Here is a 20041-nt window from a genome sequence, read left to right as displayed (position 1 = left end):
AGCACAGCAGCTGGAGAAGGAAAAAACTGAAACAGAAAAACAAAAGCAGGGAAGAACATCACAGGTTCAGGAAGCGAAATGAAGAAAAATTCTACCCATAAAGTCGTCACCTTTAAAATACTGCAAAGGTGCTTCTCAGGAGAAATATTTCATCCTTGCCCCTTTGAAAGGGTATGGCCAACTTCTAAGGCATTGCTCTTGACCAAGAGGGAGCAATTATTTGCTGTAACATAATAAAAAATGAAGACCGTGTAATACAAAAACATCATCTTACCTGTCACCTGTTTATTGGTGTGATAAAAGCACAGAAGTTTTCTTTCTATATTTTCTAAAAGAAACATTTTAATTTTTCAAACTGAAAAAAGCTTCTCACTTCAAGGTTTCCTTCAATGTCATATTTTTAGGAGGCCGAATACAAAATTAAATGTTTCATTTAGATTAAACCATTAAACCTCATTCAACTGTGAAGTTGGTAGGAGAAGAAACCATTCTGGTTTTTTTTTCTTAATTCACACAAGAGAAATAGTTTTTGCTGATTTGCCACCTACCTAATACATTCTTTTTTTCAGTCTGCCTGTGTACAAAGAATATATGCACACATGGCATTAGGTTTTATAAACAAATGTTTAAAACACCACTTGTTATGCTTTTTGGAGAGACTGCCAGTTTCTGCTTATGCCTTGTTGTTGTAAACAAGATAGGCGAAGTTTGCAGAAATCTCACAATGAGCAAATAAGAAATAAACGACAGAGCCTCTGGCCTCACTGATCTGTGATCGGTTTATGCTTGAAGGATGATCAGATTTTTTCTTCTGAGACCCTTGATAATAATTCTCATCATTGGAGTGGCCAAACCTTTTTGAAACACTAAACTCTTGACCTTGATGATTTCCCATGTCAAGGAGTTTACAGTTTTGTTTTACACTATGTAAACCTTTTTCTCTTTATAAGCCTTATAGTTGCTACCTTTTCATTTTCACTTAACCACACTGTTTGTTATGAATGACAGTATCTTCTCTAGCCCACTCATTATTAGCTGTCCAATGACAGCACTCTTTTTTTCCTCTCTCCTCTTTAGCACAAAAAGTCCTAATATTTCAGTTGTCCTTTAATCAATATACAGTCTTAATAAAGGAGAAAAATAGTAAGGATCAAAAATTATTTCACTGTTAATACTGTCATACTGGAAAACATTTTAACCTGCTTCATAAAGCTATATAATTATTGTATTGGCAGTCCCTCTTTAAAACACTAATTTTCATTGTCATTCATGTGCACTACCCCAGTAATCCAGATGCTAATGCAACACCACTTCTGTGGCCAATTAGCTATAACCATTAATGAAGGCTCTGACAGAGAAAGATAAACAAGAAACAATGAAAGCTTAACAAGCACCACAAGGCACAAGAAACTAAAAGACAGACGATCTCAGCTCTGTTGTTGTTCATCAGAGTGGAAAGCGTCCATCTGCTTGTTTGACAGTGACCTGGCTACACGTTCAAATGAAGGGTGATTAGAAGCTGGGCTCATGCTGGGAGGTCCAAACCCAGCTCAGGGTCTTCCTCGGGGACCAGACTGCCCTTGGAGCACAGGCAGCCTGCAAGCTGCTCCAGCACCAAGCTCTGGCTGTAGTGCCAGCAAGGAGACAAAGGCTTCACACGCTGGGCTTCGCCTGTGTTTTTATTCCATGGGCTTGCATCAATGAGAAGTGAAAGGACACAGGGAACATGCCTGACCTTTGGCAGTCACACTCACTCTGGGAGACAAAGTGTGATTTCACTGGTCCCTTTTGCTTCCCCCAAATCCCGCTGTGAATCAGCCCCTCAGGTTCAAAGGGAGCTGCACAGAGGAAGCCGAGCACAGAACGCTGACACAGTGGCGTGCAGAGATACGCAACCAGCTCACCTCTGCCAGCTCCACCGGGGAAACTCCTCATGCTGCATCCTCTTCTTGCGTCCCAATTAATACAAGAGCTTTGCCTCCATGGGGACTGTAGAACCCCCTACCCCAACCGCCCATGCCATACCTTTACACGTCACACACTGTGTGTGTTCCAACACAAGCATTTTGACAAGCCCATAATTATTCCAAGGGTCACGGGATGGGGAAAGCAGGGAAGTCCAGAGCAACCTGACATTTCTCCCACTATACAAAACAGACCAGTAGGTGTTTGGGCAGTTTCAGCCCCTTACCTTCTGAAAGTCACATGGAGGGTGTTTGCAGACTGTAGGCTCACAGGTGACAATATCATTACGGCAACTGCAGTCTTGGCAAGAATCTGGCTTCCAAATTGTGTTGTTCTGCAAACAAACATAAGTTCTTAAATTAGACCAGTTTTCTATAAAAAAAGGTTTAGGCTGTCCAAGCTGCAGCTATGATCACAGCTTGTACTAAGGCACCTGAGCCAGCTTTGAGGCCATCTCACACCTGGACACACAGCTGTGGCAGCAAACAGCACTGTGTGAGAATACAAGTAAAGACTGACACCCTTGGCAGCCAAAGAGCTCCCAGCTGTTGAACGCAATATTCAAAACTTTGAGCCTGCGGGAACACGGAAAGAAAAAGTTCTCGTGTCAAAACCACAAAAGAAACTGCTCATTACTTTAGGCTGTGAGATGGAAGAAAAGGTCTAAAGAACGTATCATACAATTAAACTGGTGTTGTCAAAAAAAAAGCTGAATGCATGGCCAGGTATAAACAGGCTCTATGCAATCACTTTTGTTTCAAAATGTCATGGAGGGAACTCTGACCGAGCAGACGGTCCAGCAGATTTGGAAATGGCTGTCGTCATCACTCGATCAGTGCACCCGACTGGAAACCCACAGCTAATTTGCAAGGTTTTTCACGACCCCTTCTTGACCCCTTTCCATTCCTTCAGCACTGAGGTCACAATCCGACGCCACCACCATGCTTTCATAAGCCAGCTCGGGCCTCATCCAGTTGCTTGGACAGTTGCCAGACTAGAACTTTTCCTTGCCTCCTGCCAGTTTCTGCAAGGCCCGAGCATTTGCCTGGGCCTCCTTACTTTTGGTAGGATTTTTGCAAAACAAAGCCTTCCTTCCCTTTACTCCTGAACACGGACTTCCAGCCATGCTGACAGCAAACAGCATCAGCAGCATCCCAGAAAAGCAGCCAAGCCTGCCTGCCGCCCCTCTTCCTGTGAAAATGGGCACGATGAACGAAAAACTGCTCTGAGCACAAGGGAAGCTTCACACGTGCCCCGTGCCAGCGTCTACTTAGGGCAACCACTGCCACAGCCAAATGTGCGACACGCAGAGAAAACGGCAGTGTGTCCTGGCACCAGGTCAGCGTGAACAGTCTGTCTGACGGAGCTTGGGGATTCTTCCTCAAGGAGATGACAGCCTCCGAAACACAAGGCTTGCACCGCGGACACACCCCAAAGCATGGCGCAGATAAATAGAGAGTGAAATGCAATGCATACAGGGATGTCAGGCAATCTTCCTACAGTGCTAGCCAATATAATCACCATATTATGAGCAACGGGTATGCCAGGAGCGGGACACAGCTGGGCTGGATTAGCTGCTGGGTCAGATTTGCCTGGCAAGATGATTCAGCCTAGCAAAATATGTAAGCTTAGGAACTGAGCACAAAAAGACGATCTCCTGCTAATGCTGCTTTGCCTTGCTTTGAGCGGGAAGTCATTGGCATAAATGTCATGCATAAGCTTTCTCAGAAGACCATGGTAACACCAGTGGAAACGCATCACCCAGGCTTGCTCTGAGGAGAAGGCAAGAAACCAGGAAAGGAGCCCATCTTCCATTCACCAGGAGTAAACCTAGAAGCTCAATAGCCAAATTTGCCTGTTCTTCCCGAAAGAGTCTTACTGACTCAATAGGACAACTCACCTAAGCAATAGTTTGCTAGTGTGATGTTTACCAGCTAAACCAAAAGACTAGTGATTTACTGCCTCTGTTGCAGAAATTTCTTTTCTTGCCTGCACTCAGCTCCTCTGCAGTTGTCAGTTCGTCCATGGCAACTAGGTACCTTCTCCAGCAGTTCAAAAAAAGCAACTGGTACATTAAGAATGATATATTTGCTACACCCATAGTTAATTATCTGTTTTTAAAAGCCTTCAGTTAATTCCACGTTAAGAAAATGGAAAGGGAAAGATCAGTTTCTTATCTGAACAGCTCTTCTCCATTAGACAACTACTCTGCAGGCACCAGGCTAAATTTATGCCACCCAGATAATCACTATCCAAGCTGTTAAACCTTATTTTAACTTGATTTGAAAGAAGACCAGATTTTGCCACTCATTTACATGCTTTAGTGATTTACTCCAATAAGCCAATTTACTCACAGTGTAAAGTGCTACTTAGCCAAATTAAGATCGGAAAACACGATCAACCTTTCACTAGTAAGAACACATTTTGGGCTAACTACTAAAACTGTGAAGCGCACTGATAAAACACTGAGATGTGCCCTAAAGGCCCATTAAACAGCTAAACAAGACCAAAAATATCTCAAAAAATCTGGCCAGTTGTTCAGGTGCTTACACAGAAACTGCCAGGTGCTGGGCTACTCTAAAAGCCACACTTAATGTGCCACAAACCAACCCGTGCAAAGGATGGGGACAGTCAACTCATAGCTGTCTTAGGAGGTTTTGTCCCACCTGCACGACTGAGAGAGGGCACCGGTGGAGGCTCTCTCTTATTTGACCCATCCTGCATGCAGTGCAGACAGACAGGCAGAAAAGCCCAATTCCCTCCCGTGCTCTGTGTCGAAACAAAATGGCTTGCTCTACGACGCTGAATCAACGGTCCAAATCCGCATACAGTAGGATAACCAGAACTGATACTAATAAACCATTATTTCTGTTCACTGCTTTACAAAAGCATTTTGCTTATATCAAACTGTATTCTTCCTACATGGAAAACTTCATGCATGACCAACGAGCGCTCCAGCAGCATCACAAATTTTGGCAGATTCTCTATTACAGAGAGTTGCAACATTAATCCTAAGTACAGTCAGAGACGGCAGTAACTGCACAGCTCGTGATGCAAGGAATCGACATGACAGAGAGATGGTCATTTCTACTCAGATAATACAGCTGGTTCTCCTCTCACAAATGCCCGGCTATGGCTGTAGAACAGAAACATAGAAACTGGTTTTGCTAGCAGCTTTGCTGTATACTTACAGAATCAATTCAGAGTAAGTTGTATGTGCATCAAGCTTTAGCTAACACACATGCACTGTAGTTAATTCATTCTGTTCTTTTTAACAAAGCTTTATCATACTCAGCTCCATTCTAAGGCTCATGATAATACCAAGAGCTCCAAACAGCTTGCCACCAGCAAAAAGTGATGTTTCATTTCTAATTAAACCATTTGATTTACCTATTGATTTATTCATTCACTTGTTTGCTTCCTGCTGGAAGGAGAATCCCAAAATAGTGGGTGGCAAAGAAGGAAATCTGGGCCAAAATGGTACCAACATTGAAGAGCATTCTGCATTTTTAAGTTAATTGGAAGATAAGGCTAAAGGCTCAGAAGAAGGAAGTTGTCAGCTACTGGATAACCACTGGATACAGGGAGAGGGGAAAGGAAGAGAGCAGATTTAGTGCCTCCTCGTTTTGCAAGCGTAATCACACGGGGATGTACGTATGGCTGTCTGCAAGGGACAGTTGTAGCTCCTCCAAGCCTTCACCCTGTGGTCTCTCTGCTTTATAAAACAAGAAATATTTCCATAGTGAAAATATTTATAATACAAATATTTATTGGAATCGGAAATGGAATAACAGCCAAAGGGTTCATATGGAAAGCGAGCAGCACAGTCACATTCTGAGACCCAAATGCTGAAGTTTCTGATAAAACAACGTTCTGTTTAGTCTTCTCCCTCCTCCATTTTCTATTATAGCCCAAGCAGGCTGGCAACTGTTTGTGGGCTCTGATTAGCTTTTTCTAAAAACATCGTGGGGTAGTCTTGGAATCATCTGCACTTCTCTGTTACTTGGCAAATGGATAACATGGACAAAATCTGCACATCGCTTCAGAAGATTCAAGAATTCAGACTCCAGCTGATAGTCAGGAAACTACCATCTGATTTTTCAGATGTGATAATCCTCCGTCTGGTTTGACAGACCTCCGTGTTCAGCTTTTTTGACAGTCAAACCTTTACTTTAAGGTTCCTAGCCATGGAGCTACAGACCTACACTCAGGTTGGAAAAGTCAGACTCCTGACTACAGTAATTTTACTGATTTATCTACAGAAAGGCGAGCATTCTAGTCTCTATAATACTACCAAATGTCATAATGTTATAGCTACACTAAACCAAGCAAAAAGCAACTCTCAGGCTATGGGCCATTTAAAGCGCAAAGCCTTTTAATTCCTTTGAGATGGCGCAGAAAATCATAACACGTCCTCATAAACAAGGTGGAAATGCTTAAAAGAACTAGGAAGTTATTGCAACAATTACTTGTGGTGGTCTGGCTGGGTGCAGACAAATGCAGGATCAAATTCCAAATTAATTTTAATGTGTTCCCTGTTTACATTGCATCTAACAATGTTCACATGGAAAAGCATAGAAAGATTTATGGGCATGTATGTAGAATCGTTAGGACCTGGAGAACACAGACTGCTATCTTTCATTACTAGTATTTTAATTATTCTTTTTTTTTTTCCTTTTCATTTCAAACGTGACTCTATTGCTAAGGCAACCAAACATAGGCCAAAAGCTTGTGAATGTTCTTCCCTGTTTTGCCCCTCCCTAACTATGAGATCTTGGACAACTCGAGCTAGGATAACATGCTTGAAAGTGATACAGAAGCCTCAGTCACATAAGAAAGGTTCCTAAGTCACTTTACCAATGGGAATGGAGATGTCAAACACCTAGCTGCAAAATGAGGATCCTACTTACCCTTCCTGCAGTGTGAGGCTTCGTTAGCAGTTGCATAGCACTCACAAAGGAACTTGAAAGCTCCCAATTATGACTGTTTCTGAGACAAAGCAAGACTCTTCAGCAGACACTCAAAAGAACTGCTGTAAATCCTCCTTACATCTTCTCTAAGGCACTATACCTCAGTGGATAAATTATCTGCTACAATTGAAGTGTGGAATTCCTATCCTGTTAAGAGTCTACTTTTATCAATGAGTATTTAAAGAGCTTCTTCCTTACAGTACTAATATAATTAACAGTATAAATAATGAAATACCGTGCAGAGCACTTTGAAGATAGGAAGCAGTCTTTACATGCCAAATAGTCCAAGTATAATTAATAAATTCTCTGAATTTTCTACATCAAAAGAGCAAAAGATATCTAATTCAACTGAAGTTTATAATGCCAAGCTGCAAGCAGAGAGATATCTGAATTAGTTGTTTGGTTTGCACAACATGGGCCAACAAACCAAAATATATTCCCATGCCTTTAGACCTTACAGTCACCCAGAGATGAGACAAAATAAAATCCAAAACACAGCACAAGTACATGGGAGGTTTGGAGAATACTGATGAGGAGAAAAAGGTGGGAGACATTAAGGATAGACTAAGAAGAGAAGAAAGGAAAAGCAAGACAGTGACAGTCACTGCAAAAGAGGCTTGAAGCAAAGAGTAAGCTAGAGAGAAAAAGGGCAGAGACAGAGCAGAAGAGGGAACCCAGCACAGCTGCAAGCCCTCACGGCTTGCTGTTGTCACACCATCATATTAACTGGAGCACAGAAAGACCTAAATCTTTATGAACATGGCTTTTTTGACTCAATATCACAAATTCATATGGCTGCATCTGTTCTTCCTCTACCTCAGGAATGAAAAACATCAAATTAAAACTAATGGGACCCTGCTACTAATACAAAAAAAGCCTCAGTAATTTGATCAAATGGAGCTTAACATGGGATACTGTTGCACTAAATAACAATCTGTGCTCTATTCTGGTGCAGTGACTGGGGAAACACGAAGCGCGCAACAGCTGTTTTGTCCCCTCCACATTTCTTACGGCTTCATGAAAATATTCAGCCAATCCATAAAATGTCACCGGATGTTGGATTCTCCACTGTAACATGCAAGACTTGTAGCACTGGTCATCTGGTTGATGGCGTTGCTGGGATTACCAAGCAGGGTGAAAACAGGAATCTACAGCTGAAGAGCCTAATATTAGCCAGGAATCAAACTTGAAACTTTTACTTTCCTGCTGAAAACAACATAGTTGCCATTGCTCATCATGTGCCCTACTGATTACACTTCCTGCTTTTAAGAGAAATCGGTAAAACTCGATGTCTTTAACTTTCAAAGCAGCTGCCCTGTCTCCAGGCCACGAGATGCACGTGAGGGTGGCACCTTGCCTTTGGGGAAGGGGGAAGCCACACCACTGCAAACCCCAGGCAGAGGAGCTGCCGGCTCTGCCGGGAAGGACGCACCAACGAAGCAGCCGGACCGAGCCCTCTCCGAGGGCAGCAGTCCGCACAGCAGCTGGAGTCTCCAAAAGCCCAAGAATGCAGGGTTGGATCTACTTCAAATGTTGTTCTCCGCCAGAGACAATTACAGAAAGGCAGGTATCCGATGCCTCGATGTCTCGGAGGAAGAATATTAGGTTGCTTTGTTGCAACCATAGGCAGAACCCAGAGCAATCACGTTTTTGGTAACAACTACCAGCATCACCCACCAGCTGCCAAGTGAGGAGACTTGGCAGCTCAATAATACTGCTTTCATTTATCATTTCCACTCCAATTAGCTGACAATACTAGGCAATTGGCAGAATAAACCCAAACCTAAGGAAGCTGAGAGAGTGCTATGTGGTCTGCTGTGATAGTCATTAAGTAATTCAGAGACATATAAATGATTCCTAGTACCCATTCAGCTTTAGACTTTATCTTTTGTAAGAGGAAATTGTTGCCAATGCTGAGTATGTTTTCAAATCTGATACGTGCTCACATGTAATGAAACCCTGTTGAAAATGGTCTTTTAATGGGTTTATTACAGCAGGCCTATTAGCAGAACAACATGGGAATGGCCTAGTCCCTAAAACCAAATCGAAATCCAGCTGACCTCAATGGAAATATATTTAGCCTAACGCTCCTACGACAGAGCAGTGCAGTTAAGGCAGAACATACAATTTGATTAACAACACATTCATATTAACATATTGTTTCAGGAACTGAGAACTATTAATTCCCATCCTCAAATGAGAGAATTTAAAAGTTACACAAATTAAAACAAGGTACCAAATGTGGTTCATTACTCTGTTGCTTTTCTAGATTTTCTAATTACGCCTTTTACCAGTTGTCCGGGCCTTTTACAGGAAAAAAAGAGGCTACAAGTAAAATTTCATAGCAGTCCTAATGGATTTCAGAGGCAGGAAGACTACAAAATGGGTATTCTTAAATCACTTACATGCTTTTGCATACTTCATCCTATCTTTCACACAGACACAAAAGCAGTCACTAGGAAAGAGCTCAGATGAACTGAATTCTAGGTGAAGAAACAGGGTACGTGAACTAAAACCAGAAGTTTTAAATCATTGGTCATAATCCTGGTTTGAATCAGCATACAGAAATCTTGATTTAAACCTACAGGTTCAATTATTTTTCTGCAGCTGTGTTCCTCTGCAAAGGTTAGTGCTCCCTGGCTGGTCACCATTAAAATGCATTCATCTGTATTCAAATATAGCCTTTGCACTAACCACTGCACATTTTTCCTTGACTGGAAGAAACAACACTGCTACGTACAATGATTTAAGTTACGGTGTAGCTCAACACAGATGTATGCTGATTCTTATGCTTTCCTCTCCCTTTCTAATCAATTCACATCAGTACTTGTAAAATGAAAAATTAACACAAGTACTGCTTTTGAAGTACTCTTAATTAGCTAAGTAACTTTCTCTGTGATGAGTACGAAAGAAAAAAAAAATCAGGAGAATGTTTTGCATTTAAAAGCGATTAATTACAAGCAACATAGTTGTACCCCACTGTGAGATTTCGAACTAGCAGATTTCAGCTTTACATGCCTAGCTTTTACTCCTGAAAGAATATTTTTTTCCTTCCTTTTTAACTGTTAATTTCTTCGTTTTGAAGGAAAAAGGATAAATTAGTTGAATAGACTGAAACTAATAATTATTTGCTTGGCCCCTGCAAAAAGGGCTACTATTGCCAGAAATTGGTTTAGCAGTGTACTCCTCCTGTACATTTACTGAAAAAACTCCAGAACCTTGACAGTTTGACTTTAAAAAAAAAAACTGGCTGTAAACATATGCTATTTGGTTTTTTTTTTTATCATTAATGTGAAAGATTTTAACAAACTATAATAAGCTTATGCCTTCTGCTTGTCATAATTTCAAATGTATTTCTTCAAAACAAATGCAATTTAAATAAAGAAACCTGTTCAAATTTTGTATCTTTTCATTTACAGGTTTTCTACTCTAATGCTTTCTTCCTTCTACATCTATGTACGCAGATATCTGGCATAAATTTGAAAATGTCACAGAGTATGTTAAGCAGGTGTTCAGTATTAGCACCAATACATAAATAAGCATGTGTTCAGCATAAACACCAATAAATAATGGATATTTGGAAGACCACTGTAACGCATGCTCTCACGCACACACTCTTCTGCACACACGTCCAGAATCTGAGCGACATCCAAGGACTTAACTTTTCCAGTTGTCATATTCTGTATTTGATCTCTTCTGTGGGAGCAGTAATTTTACATGATGTTTATAGTTATGTTGTAAAAACCAGGAACTTAACTGGATTATAAAATCAGCACCAGAGGAAGTGGAGGCGAAAGGAGATGGGAAGAGAAAAAGTTTGAGTTCCTCTCTTTTCATTCGGTAAAAGTCTGTTGTGTAAAACAGTGTGTTTTATGTTCCAATTTTTTCAGGCAGTGCAGAGGAAGAAGAACACCAGTTTCCTGACAAAGTAGCAAAAGCCAAGTGCCCTGAGAGAGGTATTTCCAGAGATGAAGCTGCTTTCCATGCAAACATGTTACTGAAAGCTGAGGTACAAAATCTGACAATCTCTGACAGAAAGCACTGAGTTTGACTTCATTAATCTGGGAACACACACAACATCCTTGCCCAGTCATGAGAAAATCATGCTGCATACAATAAAAAAGGTGCATAGAAAACATTGTCCCAGCAAGAGAGAGCCTGAAGACTGTATCTTCTTCCATAGAATCAAGCTCTCTTTCCCTCTTGAATTAAAATGTAATTAGTATTCTACACCTTTCCATAAATCAGTAGAGATTTTTTTAAAAAAATACAGATTCAAACCCACAATTTTTAACAACATCCCCCAAACTAGAAAATTGACTTTAAAGTCATGAGATGATGAGGTTCTCTTGAGGCCTGGATGGTACAAAGTGGTCCCTTTTTTAAGCTTTTATCCACAGCCACACAAGTAGGAATTTGGTTTTCTTTTTCTCAGGGTTTTTTCGGACTTCAATCATAAATTATTTCCTATTTTCAAGACGTCAGTAACCGGACGCCTCTTATCTAATCAAACACAAGGACTTCCCAGAAAATAACGAAAGCTGGCAACACAGGGTTGCTTTACACTGAGATAAGAACATGCAGGCCCAGGTGAGAAAGCCCTCCGCCCAGTGCCATAGAGCACAGCCATAGGGAAGCACGCAGAGGCTCTGCCCACCTAACCACAAACAGCACACTCTACTCCTGAAACTGCATTGCAGCAGTTAAGAAATGAAAGGTATGAATGCTTATAGTGAGTCATTCTTGCCTAACTCCATTTTTTCACAGCTTGACTTCTTTTAAAAACATTTTCTTAAGCACCAACGATATGGCAGGATAAGGACAAGTTTGCCCAAAACAGCTCGCAGTTCCCTTGTGCACTTTCTTCACGCATTGGGACCATCCATAAAAGGATGCAGACAACAGCTAATAGTAAAAACAATTATTACAGGGAAGGGGTTACGATACCAATACCACTGCGCTCAGTGAGAGCAAAAGCTCCATCTGGCCCAGGAGCTTGCTTCTGACAACAGCCAAAATCAGACAGACGAGACTAGAAACACAGAAATACAGAAAATGATACTTCTTCCCAAAACACTTCCCATTCGGTTTACAGCTCAGAGACTTCCTAAGTCAGAAGCAGTATTTCTGCATTTGTGAATTTGTCTAGTCTCCCCTTGAACTCAAGTAAACTTTAAGCATCGACAACATCTTGCAGCACAGTTCCAGAGCTTAACCACACATGGCGTGAGAAAATGTCTCCCTTGTGGGGACCTAAAAGACGTTCTGAAACAGGGACAAAAGAGGGCGTCAGGCAAATGGTAGAATAAAACACTGGATCCTTGCTGAGAGCAGGTAGTGCCCCAGGACAGCACCTGAGAACAGCTTGGGGAGCGGGGAAAGGATAAAGGGACAAACCTAGGAGACCTAGGTTGAATTCCTAATGCTACAGCTGACTACTGTGAGACCTCAGCAAGATGCTTCTCTGCTCTGTGTTTCCACTGCCCTCCCCATCCTGTGCCTATCCGGATTGCAAGTTTCCTGGCACTCGGACTAGCCTTTCTTACACCCCTCTCCTGCCCTTAGCATGGTTTGCCCCAGATCTCAAGGCCTCCATGAGCCACAATTAAAAAGTACTACAGAGGAAGAGCGCAATGGCTCTAACACCAAGAAGGACAGGACTCTCTCCCTGGTGTCCCCTCCTTCCTCTGAACATTAACCAGTGGGGCAGCAGCTCCAGCTCCCCGCACCATTTTCAGCCGCAGAGAGTATCAGGAATCAGTATTAGGGCACAGGAGGCTGTCTTGTGCTCTGTTGCAGAGAATGAATTGTAGCAATTATCAAGAGCATAGGCTGAAAGAATAAAAATATCTGCTCTCCGGCTCCTGCCTGGCACAAAATAAAAAATCCCACTCTTGAGAGACAAACTGCCTTCCCAAAATGCAAGGAACCTTGACAAATTAATGCTGACAGGCAGTTTTGAATAAATCAAAGAAAAAGTAATCTCTGAATAAGTCTGTGACAACCAGCCATTTCACTCTGCTGACACCTCAGTGGACTTCGCAGCACAATCCGACCCGACCTCCATCCCCTGATGGGAAACAGCCTCACGCTCTTGTCTTTCAGCAACCGGCTCTGTGACCCGTGAGTCCGCTTCTGCCTTTCACTGAAAAGGAGCTGGTGACCTGGCAGCTACACTGGCCCGACCGAGAAGCGGCAGCGCTGCTAATTCATGCCTCAGCCCGCCGGTGCCATCGGGCCCTGAACAAGCACCTGGTGCGTGTCCCTTTGAGCTTGCAAACGGCCCACAGGGGAGATGATCATGAAACGAGAAAAGGCTCCAGTTCACAAGCTTTCTTCTTCTTTTGCCATGGATTTTTTCATGCCAAATTGCGTTTGCCCAAGTTTGACAAGCCAGACGCACCAGCAATTCTCCTTAATTCTCCTTCTGTTGTTTTTCTACCCCTTTACTCAAACATTTCATAACCTGCCAACCGACAAATTTCAAATATCCTCCCCAAAAATGACTTCTGAAAGGATATCAAACTGGGAGCGTTTGATTGAACAGCTGTCGAAAATAAGGGAGGTAAGGGATTAATTTAACCTAAACTTGATCACAGCTTTAATTACAGAATTTATTGTGACATAATGGTTTTCTTTGGAGCAGCAAGAGTCAGAGTCTCTGGTGTGCAATGGAATATGTGCACAGCACGCAAGTCCAGCTAAGGCAAAGGGCATCTTCACCTGTCCAAGAGCACCAAAAGGGTTATATTCTATTCCCTTAAAATGACGCCGCTTGTTAAGAGAACTGAACACGTGAAAGCTGCCAGGATGTAAGTAGCCAACATTGAATGCTGAAGGCTGTAAAGCTGCAGGCAACCACTGTCAACAACTGTGCACAGAACCACAGCTTGAAAAAGTTATCACAGATTTGAAACTGGCTATTAAACTAACTTAATCCAGTGCATATATTATAAGGGATGCCCTGCGGAGCAGAGCCTGACTATACTTTCTAGAAAATAGTGTTGGCTTTCTGAGCATTAGTTCACGTTTTCGAAGGGAGGAGGGAATACCCTCTGTAGTCCCAACATCACTATATCAAAAGATGAAGTAATATTCCCAGCAGGATGCATAACTTCAGATTCATGCTGTTGTGCTGCTGAAATGCAGGCAACGCTGGGCCAAAAGCTTCAATCTCAACTTTATCTAGCCAGGGCAGAACAAGCAAGATTGGCTGAGCCTTTTATCCCGTCTCTAACAAAAAACATCAGGGCATGAAAATCATTGCAACTCCACCAGCTGACTCAGTAGAAAAAGAAAATATCTTTCAGTAAGTCATTTGTAACAGATCCTCCAAATACTGTACTGGGGGAAAGGTAACTCTATTTCTGTTTCTTGAAGGCAATAATAGACCGTAGAGCAATTCTGCAGGCCACTTTAACAAATATATATATATATTTCCAATTCCAAGCTGGATATTTAGGAGGTATACTTTGAAAGCACAAAGCAAGGAATTACGTACCTGGAATCCTACTGTTGTTACTGTGGATCCAAGCACAATAATCTCTCATACAGCTCCCAGAAAATACAGCCCTTTATGTCCTTATCTTTAATCTGAGCTCCCTATGCAGCAGATTAATAAACTGGCTCTCTTTTTCCTTCAAAGAGGGAAGGGGACCCCTGCAAAAGTCCTGCAGAGTCATTAATCTTTGTTTCATTACTGAATAAAAATGATTAGGAAAGGCCTGTAGAAAAACGGATTTTGTGGGCTGTCTTCATGTGCTCTAGTATTGTTTCAAGAGCCTCTGGTTCATTGGTAGCTGTCAAGATTTAACAAGGTAGTAATTTTATGGCCAAACAAATTGAAATAAATGTCAGCAAAAGGTGTGTAACAGCCTAGTATTTTATTTGAAAATGTGGGCTCAACGTTGTCATCTGTTACAAATGATTAAATTAACTGACTTTAGCACATGGCTCAGAAATAAAAATTAGACTTAAAACATCCTAAAAAGGGCAAGATGACATACGCATTTGTGTGCTTCTGCAAAGGAAAGAAGTCTCTGACATTTTTTGATAGATAAGATGTAACAGAAGATAACTGGTTCTACTTATGTTTCACACCACCCAGCTTTTGCCTTATTTCCTCTATTTTATAACAAACTTTCTGCAGAGCCAGTGTCTAGCATTCCTCCTCATCAACTCCCCAGGCATTAATCCCCCTCCACCCCTATAGTCTCTCTCTGAACCAAAAAAGTGTAACTAGATTAACAAAGACAATACATTGTGTGAAAAACAGGCTCATCCATCTCTATGAAATACGACTACCCAGATTCAAACTCCAGCTCCTTAATGCCCTGAAGTGCTTATTAACAGAAACGGAGAGAAGGCTCACACTTACACCTTCCCTGGTTTTCTATCCACTTGTCCTGAGCATCTGCCACTAGCTGGGGAGTCAGGCCACAGAGCCCAGACAAAGCGCTGGTCTGTCTCAGCCCCGGCCCTGAAGCGCTCTGTGAGGACGGGCACTTGGTCCAAGCACTGCCTCATAAAATTAGGTTGTGTAATATGCTGCTAGCTAACTTTCTCGCACACACATGCCCTGTAGGTCATCACTGGGCAATTCAAACTGAGCGGTTCAGCCCCCAAGAGAAAATGAACTACTGGCATCTGGCTAGAGGCTAGTCTGAGATGATAGAGCAGGCAGAAAAAGACTGTTCATCTGCAAACGCGACTGCACTGAGTGAATGCACTTAGCATTTCTGGCAAGAAAGGATTTTCTATCAAACAGTAGGTCCAACAACAACGTTTGCATTGAAGGGTACTATTGGTAGTAGGCTGCAACAGCAGGTATAGCGCATGTGTACGAGCAGAACAAATCTCAAGGCCCCAGCAAACGTAGAAATATAGTTTTCCCAAAAGATCAGTCTAGGCATCCTAAAAACAATGAAACAAGTTACTCTATCAAGTGACCAGAAGGAATGGAAAGAACAACTGGAGTGAAATATTGGGGCAGGAGGGAGTACTAGCTTACGACAGCTTAATACCAACACTCAATATGCACATCTGAAAAACAGTGACTCCTTCAGCAGTACATTTTTCCTTGTTACTGTTTGATTTAGAGATTACATCTGTCCAGTTGTTATCTGCATTATCAGCACATTCTACTGTCTAGCGAGTGTGCAGAAAAACATCACACACACGTTTCACCTTGAAATATGCCAGAACTGGCTTATCTTTCCCAGCTGCCTTAAGGGGGGGTGGGGGGGGAAGCACTCAAGTAGTGACAAGTATTTTAAAAAACAGAACCTCCCACTGTAATTTCAGATTGTAACTCCCAGCAAGATTATCACTGGACAAGAAAGGAAGACACAAAGAAAGATTTTTCTGTCCTCTTTCCCTCCATCTGTGCGTACCACAATGAAAGCAATAATCTCCTCCAGCACGTAGCTGCCTAAAGGAAAAATTACACGGGCCTGAAATTGTTGTCCAAACTGTTTCAAAGGCAGGTCTACAGCAGCAGGGCTGCGACTGATTGCCAGTGCAGATCAAGAGTGACAGGTCCTCTCGCAGTGGGCGAGGAAGCAGAGAAGAAACCACTGAGCTAAGCAACGTGTCCCTACTGTTCACTGGGTGCCGCACTCTCGGAAACTGATGGTTTTTTACAGTTACAACAAAGTGTACCCCATTCAAAACAAGCTGAAGAAAACTACAGTTGATTATCTCTTGCTCTAATACAGAAGAAATTCCGTGAGTTTAAGGTTACCCTACTCACTTTGTTGTCTTACCTTTCTGTGCACGCCTTCATTAACGGGAGATTTTGCTACTGAACTGTAACGAAGGCAGCACCAGACCCTGCTTGGGGAATTTTTTTTAATGCATTTTTTATTCTCTTTAGATTCCTTCCTTCCTCTTTATTGATTATTCAGCTTTTATGAACTTTTTTCTCTCTATTGCACCATTAAATAGCCTTGCACAGCCTCGCACTCATGGCTAGCTGGAGCTGAAGAGAAAGGCGAACACTGTATGGTAAACTGCCTTGAACTGTGACAGCATGATTAATGAACAAGATGTCACTTATCCTGAGAAAAGCCACTGAATTCCAAGTCCGCTGCCAACCATTCATTATGAAATCTGTCATTCGAGCTACAGAAACCAAAATATCCCTTTCTGATGGAGGACATATTCAGCAGCAGAGAAAGTAACAACACTCACTCTACATGACAGCCTCAGAAGTCAGCCAGAAACAGAGCGGAAGATGGGAGACGGTGAAGGCAAAAAAACGAGATGGCGAATGACAAATAGATCATTGAAGACCTAAGAAATAGAACTAATATTACTGGTAATTTTTACTTAGCTTTAAGTCTCCTGACAGGACAAGATTCAGCCTAATTTTCCTTGCTGTCTCTGAGTTGCAAGAGACAGCAAAAAAGTTCGACCTGACCACTAAGCTTTAATTCTTGGATTTCCAACTGCCAGGGGCAACTGCTCCTGCGAGCGATCAGTCACCAGCACTAGCAGGCGTTCCTAGAAAGGAACACGCAGACCTCGTGGTAACGCAGGGAAATACTTCACTGCCCTGCAGCTTCCCTCTGAAATAATGAGTTCACAGCAGGGTAAGAGCCACCTTTTACTACCTCAGCTGAGCATTCGGCACTGCTGTACTCCAGTCTGAGAGGCTACTCTCAGATGTCAAACCCGGCACTCTGTTCTTTGTTAAGGTTACAAACTCGCCCAAAGCCAAAGCCAAGCATCATTTTTCTGAAACAAACACAGAAGCTCTGCAATGCCAAAATTGCTATCCATCAGCATTTTCTCTGAAAGAAATCGAGAGAGACTGTCTCACGGGACTGAAAATACGGACAAGATCCTGCTAGACCTGGTCTACACCCTGAATTTCAGGGTGGCACCAGGTAGCCAGCATCAGAAAGAGCCACAAGGGCTCAGGAGGAGCGAGGGAGCACATGCAAGAAGTGGTTACGAATGCCTCCAGGGAGGCAGTCACTATCAGCGGCTGCAACGGAGGGAAGAACTACAGGCCTGGAAGGGGCAGTCAGACGAATCATGATCCATTGCTTTTGGGGGAGGTAGGGATGAGAAACAGTTGTGTAAGGCATTTAAACTCCCTCTTATGAGTCAGATAAGACATAAGCAAAAACACGGTGCCATTGGTCTCAGCAGAAGGAGTATGGTTATGTTAACTGGCATGATTGGCCATCACCCAGAAATAAATCATATTTTACACTGAAAACTGGCAGCATTCAATGGGAAATAAATTGCAGGCTTTCTTAGGCTCGTGCTGGAACAGTTCATTTTGCTTTCATTATTCAGAAGCACTGCATAAAAGGTCATGGCAAAAAAAATATTTATTTAAAATTAAAGCCTTGTAATCCTATCTAAAGCATATTTATTTTTGATGCATAAAAATGTGTAACACCATGATTCTATGAACTGTTCTTCCAATGTAATGCCAGAGTGATGTCAGGAGTTGTTCTAAAAATAAATACAACATGCACTTTACACAGCTCTCCAATTTGCTCCCTTTACTACAGATTTTCTTCCATAGAAAAGCCAATTTTACAAAACTTGACTTTCCAGGATAGAAGCAGCATAAGAGACAAAGATTACCATAACCTCTAAGGCTCACGCACACAAATTTTTCTCTCTCACCCCTTTTTCAGCACTTAACACCTTGCTCAGAATAAATGTGTGATAAAAGCTTGGGAAGAATTTATACAGCAAACCTATAATGGTGACTAGAGTAGTAAGTGTGAGAAAAAGTACACGCATATGCACTTATCTAGACTCTTGAAAACAGACCTGGTGGTCCTTCAATCTTTTTGATGCTCATGGTTTAGAAAATGGACAGTTTTCTATCAGATCACTTTATATCGCTTTATATATCACCTTTACTACAGTGCTGTCTTAACCTACAGGAGCTGCTCTATTAAATATTTAGCAATGGCAAAACATATGCATGCCTCCAACTTCACGTCGAAGAGGAACAGGTATCTTCCCTCCATCCTCAGTCACTCCAGAATGGGCTGAGTATTACTGAAAGTAACACCTGAAAAATTGCTTTTGTTATACTTCTGCTAGAATCATTTAAATTCTGTTTCCTTAATAAGCTTAAATGAGTGCTTGCTAATATATTTTTCAAAGCACATCTCTTGGGTATATAAAGCTCCAGGCATCAATGTCCACAAGCATTCAGAGACAAGACACTAACAGCGAGCTTTCATCACATCACTTTCAGTGCTGCTGTGGATATTTGCCAGTTTGAAGATCATTCACTGACATGGTGTGAGTTAATTCTTGTCATGCTACTTCACGCTTGGCTAGAAATAATTGCTGTCTCATTACAAATTTAATAATGACACTGTGATATGGTGTAACTCTTCTTTGCAATTTTCTTCTCTGTCATTTTTTTTCTTTTTTTTTTTTTTAAGAAGATATGAAACAGATTAACTGCTACAAAGTCCAGGGATTTTTAATTAATTTTTCCCTCGAAGGAGGAAATCCCATTTTCCAAGATAGGTAAATTTGCTCAGATAGTTTTAACAGGGCTTTAGAAACATCTACACAATACCTTGGATGCCAGGTCCCTGCAGGATTCTGCTAAGGCTTATAGTTTTCCTCCATCTGCATCTGCTGCGAAATGGTCTGGGAAGAATCACGTGTTTGAGGCCTGCCTGTGCCCTGAAAGATCCACAGTTTCCCTGAATAACAAAGAAATTTAGGAAAAGTGACCTAGGAAAAGTGACACAGGAAAATCGCTTTAGGGAATTGTCCTCTCTAGTGAATGAATACATTAGGAACGACAAGCACAGCATGGAGAACGCATTTCCTGCTCCACTCCTGCCTTACCCACCTGCTCAAAGGGAGGACTACAGTCCAGAGTTGTGGTGAGTACAGCTGTAGGGAAAGCAACACATTAAATCTACCTTACACCTCTACCACAGCCAACTACAGGCTGTGACAAAGTCACAAAGCAGAAGAGCTGCCACGCTCATCCTTTCTTTGGGGGGGGGGGGGGGGGGGGAGATAGGATCCTGCAAGTAAACACGCAGGCTGCCAACAATGACAATCTGCTGAGAAAAGGTTATGGTGGGCAGATGCTTCACTTCAGT

At 42.1% G+C, this 20041-nt stretch overlaps 1 protein-coding gene across 1 annotated transcript in view; it reads right to left on the bottom strand.

The window, feature by feature from the left end:
* The window catches only part of FRAS1 (Fraser extracellular matrix complex subunit 1), a 194287-nt gene that overhangs the window by 123052 nt on the left and 51194 nt on the right, over positions 1 to 20041 (bottom strand). Inside the window, exon 3 of the mRNA XM_064510451.1 lies at positions 2192 to 2299. Within this exon, the coding sequence (XP_064366521.1) occupies positions 2192 to 2299 (108 nt within the window). The remainder of the gene's footprint in view (positions 1 to 2191; positions 2300 to 20041) is intronic.

This window comes from Dromaius novaehollandiae, chromosome 4 (assembly GCF_036370855.1).
Source record: "Dromaius novaehollandiae isolate bDroNov1 chromosome 4, bDroNov1.hap1, whole genome shotgun sequence".
Taxonomy (NCBI): Eukaryota; Metazoa; Chordata; class Aves; order Casuariiformes; family Dromaiidae; genus Dromaius; species Dromaius novaehollandiae.
This window is presented reverse-complemented; position numbering and strand designations above follow the sequence as displayed.